The sequence below is a fragment of the Pundamilia nyererei genome, unplaced genomic scaffold (genome assembly GCF_000239375.1).
Source record: "Pundamilia nyererei isolate P.nyererei 1_Seehausen unplaced genomic scaffold, PunNye1.0 scaffold00180, whole genome shotgun sequence".
Taxonomy (NCBI): domain Eukaryota; kingdom Metazoa; phylum Chordata; class Actinopteri; order Cichliformes; family Cichlidae; genus Pundamilia; species Pundamilia nyererei.
Window position 1 is genome coordinate 998,136 of NW_005187581.1, and position 10,350 is coordinate 1,008,485.

Here is a 10,350-nt window from a genome sequence, read left to right on the forward strand (position 1 = left end):
TTTTTTTTCAAAAACCGACTATTTCAGACTTTTGAAGTCAGAGCAGAATCAGAAAATTTACTACTAGTTATTATTTCCATCATAAAGTCAGCCAAACTTCCAAGCAAATACAAAGTTAAGGTGGAGCCTGGTGTTTGCTTGTTTTTAACCCCCTGCTCATACTGTGTAGCTCATTTGGGTGAATATTTTCAGGATATGACTGGTTTTTAATCCGCGAATAAACACAGCGCCCTTTGTATGCGCAATACCTTCTGATTAGTGAATCTAAACCTTGATTTTCAGTCTATATTAGCATGCATGGTGCTTTACATAGTGACTCTAACCCTTTACTGTTTTGTGTAGTGCAGTCTGATTAAATCAAATTGTACTCACGTGTCTTGAAGACTCAGAAAAGTATGGTTCCTCGACGCTTTCGCCCGCACAGCACCCACAGTAACTGTCCCTCCATATGCTCGTTGCGAATTTCTTTTGCCAGATAAGCTGCTAATAAATTTCACTGACAGTCAGGGGGACAAGTATGACAGCCCCACGAGCGCTCCAGAGGCGCGCGCTGGGGTTCAGAGCGCGTGAAAGACATCCGCTCAGTAAGGTCAACAAGAGGGCGTATTATGTTTGCGACAAACTCCCTTTTCCTCTCAGAAATTAGACACGCAGTTAAACGGTTTACGACTTAAGTCTTAAATATTATCTGCCTTGAAGCTTCCATTTAAGAAGATATTTAAAAAATAAAGAACGTTTTGCGTCCAAAACGACTCTCGCCCTTTTTATTCCTGCCTGAGATTAATAGCAGGTAAAATGAAGCAGTGAGAAGTGGAACTGGTTCTAACGTGCTTTAGCTCTGGGAAATTTCATGCTAGATGAAAAAAGGCACAAATGAAAGATACATTTCCTGCTCTGGCAGTTAAAGGATCGCATTGCATTAAGTCTATCATTCCAAAGATCGATATCAGTTTTAACAGGCGCCCGGATCATCAAAACATTTAAGATGGCAGTGCCGCAGGAAAAATATGTGAAATTCAACATAGGGATCTGTAGTTCAATACTTTATGTGACAGTGTGAGAAAAAAAATCTAACGTTTTAATCAGTATTGTATAGTAAACTATATATGACGTTTTTCTATGATTAACCAATTAGAGTTAAAAATAAAATAAAATAAAATAAAAGCACACCAAATCATAAATTATGCAGAAAGCCGTAGTCAATCTCATTGTGAGAGCAACTGGACTCATGTCGTGCGGTAAAATGTTCACCTAACCTAAATATTGTGCATGCATCCCCAATTATGAGAATCAGACCTGCCTCGGCTCGGCTCGGCTCGGCTCTCGAGACTTCCTGAACTAGTTGAATTCATCTATCAATAAGCGGGCCACATGGCAGGGTAATCTAATCAACTCTGCAGACCTTCATTCTTCCTCTGGCGAGAGTCCACACAGAACAGGAAACCTCTCTGGAGATGAAACGTTCATGTTCACAATGGGAACAATGAACTTTTCTATTCTGTTTGTTAAAATACTTTATGGTGACAACAGAAGCACCATTCTAACACTACTTGTTTCCATAGGCTCCTCATTCATATGTAGTTACTTGCTATATGGTAACTGTGGGTGAATATGATAAAGTGTTGTTTTGAAAGATTTGTTGTGCCAGTTGATCACGTGCTTAACTTTCAGTTTTGCCTTCAAAACACACACTCTGGTATTTGTCTAGCACAACTTTCGTCTGAACTGGGACTGAGTATTACTCACATGCACTCTGTAAACTGGATTGACAGGAGACGCATTTTAGTCTGTCTTGTGTGGTCTTGAATTTACCCAAAGCTATTACACTCACAGGAGCGTTTGCTGGGAAAGGGACAGGAACTGATGTTGATGGACTAAATTAAATGACCAACAAAAGATGCAATGTGGAACAGGTCATTTGGATTAATTGAAACCTGGGCATCTACGTCAGCAGGGAACGCTACAGTCCCTAACCACTTATTATATATTTTACTCTGGAAAATGTCATTAGCGATGGTATTTTTCATAACAGAATGCTTTGGTTGCATTGAATAGGTATACCCGACTTTTCCAGAATGAGTACATTGTGAATGAAAACAAAGCATAAAAAATAAAGTGCCGTTTTCCAAAAAGCATTTATTACCAAACACACCCGATGGTCACTCTACCAACGAGAGTGGACCTGAAGCTTGAAACATTTTGAAAACAGTCCAGTATCGCTCGTAGTTCTAGATAAAAACATATCTATAGGTGGATTCACAGTGCTCTATTATAATCAGAAGACCAAATGGATACATACATTGGATACATACAGCATGGCATGAAAAGTACAGCACCTGTAGAGGTCAGCTGATATAGTTTTTTTTTTTTTTAAAGAAATCATCTGTTAATATATTCCACTTTAATTGTAAACAGGTTAAAATAGGTTTGGGTAGAATCTTAAACCCTCAACAGAGTCATCTCTACAAAGGTGGCCCATCTTCTCAGCCAGCAACAACCTGGACATGGGGAGTGAAGAAGGCAAATAAATTACAACATGACAAACTGCAGCAACAAAGAACTATAAAATATGAGACACAGACAAGTATTTCACACTTCTACACCATGACGATAAAGTAAAACTGACTGACATGACTAACTTACCGCTCTTTTGACAGAAGAACAGAGAGACCCAAGAGCTTTGCAAACTCCTCTGCAGTCAAGGAGCCTTTCTCTGACACCTGTCCATGACAGGAAGAGATACAGAATTGGTTATAAATGTATCGGTTCTCTCTTAACCTTCAGAAAACGTGTAGTTGAACGCTTGTTCACACTTGTTGGAGCAGTGTCTGTACTGCACAGATTGTTCTTGGTTAGAAGAAAGCAATTGCTACTTATTCACCTTTTTTTCTGTGTTGAAATAACTCTCTGTTGACCAAAATCAGCTTAGTTTAATGCAACCCATAAATCAGTATCATAGATTAGATTACCTAGTGAAGTCATTTAAAGGAGTAGCCAACTTAGCCATTTAGTATTTTCCTAGCAATAACAAGGTTAGACAACTTGCAGTAATTTCCCTGAAGTTGGTAGGGTGGTCCAGCTGCAGTCTCACAGCTATTTTGTGCTATAACAAAGAGTTCATGTTAAAGGCTATGCTGTGCTGGGAGAAGATCATTTGCTGACATTAGTGGACTGAGTTTTTAAGCTTACTCTAGCCAGTGTTTTACACTAGCTTGCAGTGTGGCAATAAAGGGAGGAACTGAGTAGAGTCTAACCAATATCAGAGTTTTTAGACCAATACCAATACAGATATTTGATCATTTAAAAATCTGATATACTGTCCAGTATTTTTAATTATTCTGTCAGACACTCAAAACATAAACAGATTTCCCTAACATTTGTTATCTGTAGTTATTAATTTACTTGTTTGCCCAATTCTGGGCCGATCAGCTGTTTGTTGTGTTCGTGGTTCCAAACATACATCGCAGAACGCTCTCCGGTGAACGAACTGTGCAAGCTCAACACTCATAACATGTTTGAATAGTGTGTCTTTTGTCTCGTCTTTAGTTAAAAATAAATAAATCAATCAATTATCAGCCATTATAAATGCTGACCCTGATAGATCAGCAAATAGCCAATATCACCAATATCGCCACAACAGCTCATCTGGCTCCATCTCAACCTCTCCTCTAATGCCCTTATACAGAACTACAGTTCTTATCTAGGCAGCCCATCATATGCTTTCTCTACAGCCACACACAGTCCTTCTGATTTTCTCTATAATTCTCCATCAGGACTACACAGAACAGTTAAGGGTTAGACCCACTATGTAAAGCACCATGCATGCTAATTTTTGCTTTCTGATTCACCAGCTGTCCTTCATCCATTCTCCCCTCCTTCTGATTTTCTACATTCATCAGCTCCTTCCATCTTAGCACACTCTCTTCGCTTTTTAGCACATTTTCCATCTCTATCCTTACTTACCCTAACCTGCTGCACATCCTTTCCAGCTTGGCCTCTCTGTCTAGCAAATATATACAAGTCCTTTTCCCCTTCCTTTGTGTCCGGCTTCACATAGAACCTACTATAAGTCTTTTCCTTTGCCACCTCTCTCATTGCCATATGCTCCCAATATGCCTGTCTACTTTCTTTATTTCCTTGATTATCCCAGTTTTTTCTTTGCTAACCTCTTCCTTTTCATGACAAAATCATGCCCCGAGTCCTTTAAAAAGATGCCAGCCAACATACTGTTTTGAGCAAATAAAAGGTTGTTACATGTAAATTGCTTTACATTCCTATTCACAGCACCTTTAAATTATTTAGTTCATTTTGATAAGTAGTGGAATGTGATGTTTAGTCACCCTAAAGCATGATAACGTCACAGACTGTATTATGATTGTAACAGCTTACATTGTCCAGTGCTGAAGCTATCATTTCCTCTTCACTGTGAGACTGCAGCTGGACCACCATCACTCCGCTATCAAACACACGCAACCTACACACAAGATGAGATATGAGAAAAAAGGGGTTAAGTGTGCATGGAAGGAATAGAGACCAGTTTTAGGGTTTTAGGCTGTTTTATTAAATATTATAGACAGTTAAAATATGGCAACTAGCTTGTAGTGCTGGGATCAACTTTGTACGCAAACAGTAAAACAAGCCAGTTTTTTGGCTTTTTTTCTGAAACTGAGAAGTAACAGGAAATGACAGCTGCGGAGGCCTGGACAGCCCTTCAATCAACAGGAAGCCTGGCAGGAAGAGCCTGGCCTTTGTGAAGTGGGCACCAACCTAGCACTATAGTAACATAGCCTGTCTCTATTCAAATTAATTTAGTGCACACCTAATTTAAAACGGAATACAAAGACAAATGCAACACAAACTCACCTCAACGGGAGCTTCAATGACTCAAACATTTTACACGCATTCACCAAATCTTCTGGAGATAACAGCTGTGGAAAGAGGAAAAAAAATAACCAAAGATGTTTGTGTGTAGTGTGGAAGTACAATGTTGTGTTACAGTTATGTGTGCATTTTCGAAGAGTTACCTCCATCCCTCTAGCACGATTGACGAGACAGTACACCTCTGTAAGAGCCATCATACCTCCACGTTCCTGTGAGAGTGGGGAGTGGGAGAAAGAACGTGAGAGAAAGAGGATCATGAAGAGAATAAAATAAAAGCAAGTAAGTAAATATGAAAGGTATCTCTTTCTTTCTGTTTCACCCCCCAACCCCCAAAAAAAAAAAAAATAAAAATCACACCCACCTCCAGAGGGGCCTGCAGCATATCCCCCAGTTGCTTAGCCAGTTGCAGGTGATAATGTGTACCGGATCCATGTGTTTCTCTGGTAACAGGGTTAGCGATACCCATGCTCAAGAGGTATGCCTTAAACCGTATTGTCTATTGAATAAAACACAAGAATAAATAAAAAACAAGCTGCTAAAAAAGTTATTTTAGAGTCACAATTTTCTAAAACGCTAAGGTAACCGTATCATGCAATAAAACATGTGTTGTGTTAAATTTGTGCAATTTGTGTGATTCAATAAGATGTGAGGAGGATTACGGTACAGTGACTTGAAGGTACACATATTATCCTTCATGTTTCTGTCTCATCACGTCAGCAAACTCTTTACCTCATCTTCTGTTATGTCTCCCTGCTTGTCTTTGATCTTGTTGGCTATAGATCTGGAGAGCTCCACCATCTCTTTGGCCTGTTAGGAAGAGAATCATGAAGAAAATCCCACTAAGGAAATGAGTTTTACACAGCTCTGCTATTTATGATTATATAAATTTACACATTTGTCAGTGGATAACTTAAAGCTTCCCTAATTCTGTTATAACTCAGCAACTATAGAAACATGTAAACATGAAATGAGAGCTTCCTTACCTTCACCATCAGCTTACTGAGGTCCTCAAAGGCCTGAAAAGCAGAGACTGAATGAGTAATGGCTTTCAAAATTGTTGACAATTAAATAAACCACAAAACTTCCTGGCTGCAGATATAATTTAAATGTCATTCCACAGCAAACCCCCCACCCCTGTAGCTGGATATAAAACATACTTCCTAACTTTAAACCCCATTTTTGTAAAAGCTATACTTGCCATGTATTTGTATCTGTCATTTGGATTAAATTAGTATTTTTAAATATTGATATATCATATAATGTATTCAATAGAAGTTATATAAACAACTTTCCAGTTGCCTTCCAGAGTGTCACAGTGGCTGTGGTCATCTTGCTTTGCAATAACGTCCAATGTTGACAAGTTTTTACAGAAGGAAAAACTAATAAAAAATGTAAAAAAAAAAAAAAAAGTCCAAATCCAAACCATATTTATTTTAAAATATATTTACAGTTAATTTAGTCAAAATGACTTTGGTTAAATACAAGACCTCAGCTAAGGGTTTCAAGGAGATGGCGATGGATTTTATCCATAACTCGGCATCAGAGAGAGTATACCATAATTCCAGTTCTGGCCCATTTCTCACTCTTTATTTTTCCCATTACCTCAGAAATGTTTTTGTCTGTTTCTTTCCTCTTCTCCTCGATCTTCCTCTCAATGCCAACAATCCCCACTGCACGTGTCTTTCCTGCCTACATGACCACAAAGGAAAAGAAAACACACATAATCAAGTTAAACACGGGCAACTTGTCTAAAAGGACAAGGAAGGACAAAAACAAACAAAAGAAATCCAGGAGGGAACTCTTTGTGGTCAGTAGTTGTTATAGTACATACGTTAATTTTACTGACCATTATCCTGTTCAACAAAAAATGAAGTAATGTACTTTTTGGAGACACATGACCTAATGCAAGTGGAATGACTTCTTGCACTAATTTCTGTGAAACATTAAATCTAATTTGATGCATATTGATACTTAAAAAAAACGTTGGAAAAATCTAAATGTCAGGCAGTAATTCTTACTAATTGTTAAAAACTGAAAAGGTACAAGAATTAAGTGCCTACGCTGCCATCATGTGGAACATATCTTACACTGACAGTGACTCCAAGCTTCATTTTATCATATACTGAACTGTTACGGTACATGGAAGTTGCGTTTATACGCTGGTGAGTGAAAACAATGTGCCACCTACACCTACAAATCCCCATAAACATAACAGAGCACAAAGGACAGATGGTTATCAGTGAGGAAACACGGTGTGCTCTTTTGTTTCTAACCTGAGATCCAGTTCCTGTGGGAATGGGCTGTGAAACTGGTGTATTCTCCCACCTTTTCTTGGTCATCTCTTCAGTGAGCCTCCTGTAAAACTGCAAGGAAAAACAACAAAACAGAGCCATGTCAGTTCCAAGTCATCAAAAAAAAAAAAAAGCAGTACAAAGAGTGAAAATGAGGAAGTTGAATCACTACCTCAATCTGCCCATGTTCCTTAAAGGATAGCTTGATGTAAGAGTACTTGCTGTATTGGTATGGACCTGGCTCCTTGTTGGCAGGTACTGGATGCAGGTGGATAACTATTTTTGCACTTAAGAATAAGAAAAACCAGTAGTTAGGAGATACATATTTTCTTGTACTAAATTTAAGTTAGTGTATTTATATGTTCTCTGTGAAGGTTCTCCATCATCCAGGTCATTGTAGTCTAAGGAGCTTGGAAAGAAAAGATTCTGGTCTTCTTTAAGTTTCTTGAAGGGAGTCCCCATCAATTGCTCCTTACAGTATTTATTAGTTTACTCTCCCCATACTTTTTTATTCTGTAGCTGTTACCACATCTAATGATGTAAGAGTGATGCTTGCCTCTTTCAAAGTACAACTAGTGAGATCATCATGTTTTGATCTTTGTTTTCACTACATATTTAGTAGCAATGGAGCCTAGTTAGCTCTCCTATCTTGTCCCTTTTGTCTTACTTCTCTCTATCCCTTTGAAGAAGTGAGGCTCCATAAATATTAAAGAGGTACATATTATTTCTAAGTTGCAGTGAATAGACAGAAAAATAAACTGTAGAAAACTAAACAGCAGAAAGAAGAAGAGAAATAACAATTTTAACATAAACCAGTGACACACTCTGTAGCCTGATCAACCCTGGCATGACCTCCTTGGATGAGGGTGTCTAGTGATAATAGCCGAAACGCCTGATGAATCCAAAGTCTACTACTGACGATGTGTCCCAAATTTTAATATGATAAGATAGATCAGATCTCTAATTTCTAAACCAAACCAATGAAGAAAAAAAAAAAAGGCAGATTAGCCGGTGTAAAAGACCAAAAGTTGAGGCACACTAGATGTGTGCCACTGGTAAAGTTTCTGGGCTGCCTTTCCTAATAACAGCCATCTCTCAAGATTCTCTCCATTTAAAGCAATGCATTATCAGGGATTGTAACATCTAGTCCTTTTACTGAATCAGTAAGGGGCAACACAGATGCTATTTATAATAATTTGGCAGTTGTCTATCCTAAATAATTTAGACCTTTTTGCTCTTTATCACACTATTTATGTACAAAATCGACATGATGCAAAAGATAGACTATTGAATAAGTAAACATTAGGACTGATATTCACAATGATTTAAGTGCATTCCTGATCATTTTTAACTGTCTTTGTTGACCATTGCAGTGTGCTGAAAAAAAAAATGTATTCAGCAGTGTTTACCTCTTTCCTATTCCTGCAGCCTGCTCCTCAAAGAAGATGATCTGTGACAGGGGCATGGCGATGCAGCATTCCTGGAGACAGCAAAGACAAAAGGAGCCATCATATCAGCAATAGGCACCAGCTGGCACACAAGGTGGGTAGTTAGGGTGTGTTTAATGCTCCCTTACATGATTTTTGATATCCCTCCAGATTAAACGATGGGTGCTCAGCAAGGTAACTCCGAGATCCAGCTTAGCCTGTACAATGACACGAAAGACTTGACGTTACTTACTTGCGCAGCTTTCCGAGCTACAAACACTCCCCACGGTACACATGCAACCACATAAAGCAACAACTCTTCATCAGCATCTGACATATATGGTTTTTGTAACAGTAATGTGGTGTAAGTTTTAGCCACCGCGTTGTTGGACCAGGCTGTTAAATCACAAAGCAAAACGATACCTTATCATCACCGTCATACAGTCTGACACCTCGCTGCTGGATCACTAAAGTTTCGTTTATTTCTAGGAGCCCATTTGACCACGAAAACCGGTCCATTTTTAAGAAAAGCAAGAACAATTCAGGTCGCACTTCACTTCTTCTCCGCTAAGACTCATCTTATGTTTTCTTCCTGTATGCTGTTCAAAATTCGCCTGCGACAAAAACCAAAATAGATATTATAATATAAGCTAAAGTCAACTGAACTCACAAACATATTGTTTATACATTAACTCTCTTCATTGGTGATGTTACCCCAGTTAACTGTAGCTTTGATATTTTTTCTCTAACACTTTTGCTACACGCTGTATTTTTTAACTAGCTACCTCTAAGGGGTCCTTTCAGTGTTGATGTTCACAGCGCCAGCTGTCAGGAGCTAGCAGGACTGCTATCTTCCCGGGTTAATTTGAGATTTTAAAATATATATTTTGACATTTTTTCACTCCTATTTAATAGATCATCAAAAAATGTAACGATGATTGAATGAAAACACCTGCAAATATTTGTTTCGGGGTGTCTAGTTGTTTCTGTAGTTGCGCTGTCCTCCGAGTCGAGTTAGCTGTAGCCCGCTAGCTTGTTGTTAGCTGCGGGCAAATCTGGTACAGACGGGTTCTGCTCTGCAGACTGCTCCTCTTCTTTGGAAGTCATTGTTGTATTGTATGTAACGATCATGCAATTTTTAAGTAGTATGCTGCGAATATTTAATGCTTTAAATTTCGACGAATTAATAGTATAAGTGAGTAACTTTGGTCATCAAAATAAAAGTCATCTGAATGAATTTGACTTAATCTGCTGTATCATAATCAGTCTGTTTATTTAAGTTCAGCTTTTTGGTAGTATTCATTGTTAAAGAGTCTAGCGTTTGTTTAAGTCAACAAACATGGATAAGAAATCATTTGACATTGTATTGGATGAGATAAGAAAGGTAAGAAGCGGCTAATGTCAAAATATCTTATTTATTTTGGAATCGCTTAAGCTTCTAGCTTGCTCTCTCGTCATCCTGTTTCTGTAGTGCGTCTTGACCGATCAGCGCATCAGAGCCATTGAGCAGGTGCATGGCTATTTCTCCAGTAAACAGGTAAATGTTTTACAAGCTTCCTCCATATTTAATAGCCCCAGCTATCCTCATGTGATAAAAGATTAGATTAATCAATCACAAAGCAAAACGATACCTCGAATTATAGATTACTTACTGTATAACCCGTGTTGCATGATCGTTTGTTTACAGTTGTTACAAGATGAATTGCATGATTATTTATTAAAAAAGAGGATGATTGCAAAGAACTCATATT

General features: G+C 38.3%; 3 protein-coding genes across 6 annotated transcripts in view; 1 reads left to right on the forward strand and 2 right to left on the reverse strand.

Annotated features, from left to right (window-relative positions):
- The window catches only part of thsd1 (thrombospondin, type I, domain containing 1), a 5,442-nt gene extending 4,744 nt beyond the window's left edge, over positions 1-698 (reverse strand). The window contains exon 1 of the mRNA XM_005746632.1: positions 373-698. The gene's annotated coding sequence lies outside the window, so the exon portion shown is untranslated. The remainder of the gene's footprint in view (positions 1-372) is intronic.
- Positions 699-2,116: 1,418 nt separating this feature from the next.
- On the reverse strand, positions 2,117-9,613 carry vps36 (vacuolar protein sorting 36 homolog). Of its 3 annotated transcripts, XM_005746635.2 has the most exons (15): positions 9,385-9,449; positions 9,023-9,213; positions 8,749-8,817; positions 8,582-8,652; positions 7,345-7,459; positions 7,155-7,244; positions 6,484-6,570; positions 5,865-5,897; positions 5,611-5,688; positions 5,243-5,377; positions 5,025-5,090; positions 4,864-4,928; positions 4,390-4,474; positions 2,644-2,720; positions 2,117-2,498 (listed from the first exon to the last, which is right to left on the reverse strand). In XM_005746635.2, exons 2-15 carry the CDS (start codon positions 9,116-9,118, stop codon positions 2,417-2,419), a joined length of 1,149 nt encoding a protein of 382 aa, XP_005746692.1. In that variant the 5' UTR covers positions 9,119-9,213; positions 9,385-9,449; the 3' UTR covers positions 2,117-2,416. The 3 variants fall into 3 exon arrangements, with proteins under 3 accessions (XP_005746692.1, XP_005746695.1, XP_005746694.1); XM_005746638.1 differs by lacking the exons at positions 9,023-9,213; positions 9,385-9,449 and adding an exon at positions 9,552-9,613; XM_005746637.2 differs by lacking the exon at positions 9,023-9,213 and having other exon boundaries at positions 9,385-9,439.
- Positions 9,614-9,921: 308 nt separating this feature from the next.
- Positions 9,922-10,350, forward strand: part of proser1 (proline and serine rich 1) — an 8,414-nt gene continuing 7,985 nt past the window's right edge. For both annotated transcript variants that reach the window (XM_005746633.2, XM_005746634.2), the window contains exons 1-2: positions 9,922-9,983; positions 10,071-10,136. In XM_005746633.2, the coding sequence (XP_005746690.1) occupies positions 9,939-9,983; positions 10,071-10,136 (111 nt within the window). In that variant the 5' untranslated portion in view covers positions 9,922-9,938. The remainder of the gene's footprint in view (positions 9,984-10,070; positions 10,137-10,350) is intronic.

Excerpts from the sequence above, each read along its gene's own strand:
- vps36 (XM_005746635.2), bottom strand. The coding sequence starts at position 9,118 with ATGGACCGGTTTTCGTGGTCAAATGGGCTCCTAGAAATAAACGAAACT. Across the intron at positions 7,460-8,581 it reads GCTGCAGGAATAGGAAAGAG|TGCAAAAATAGTTATCCACC; the intron begins GTAAACACTGCT and ends CTTATTCTTAAG. Across the intron at positions 5,378-5,610 it reads GAGACATAACAGAAGATGAG|ACAATACGGTTTAAGGCATA; the intron begins GTAAAGAGTTTG and ends TTTATTCAATAG.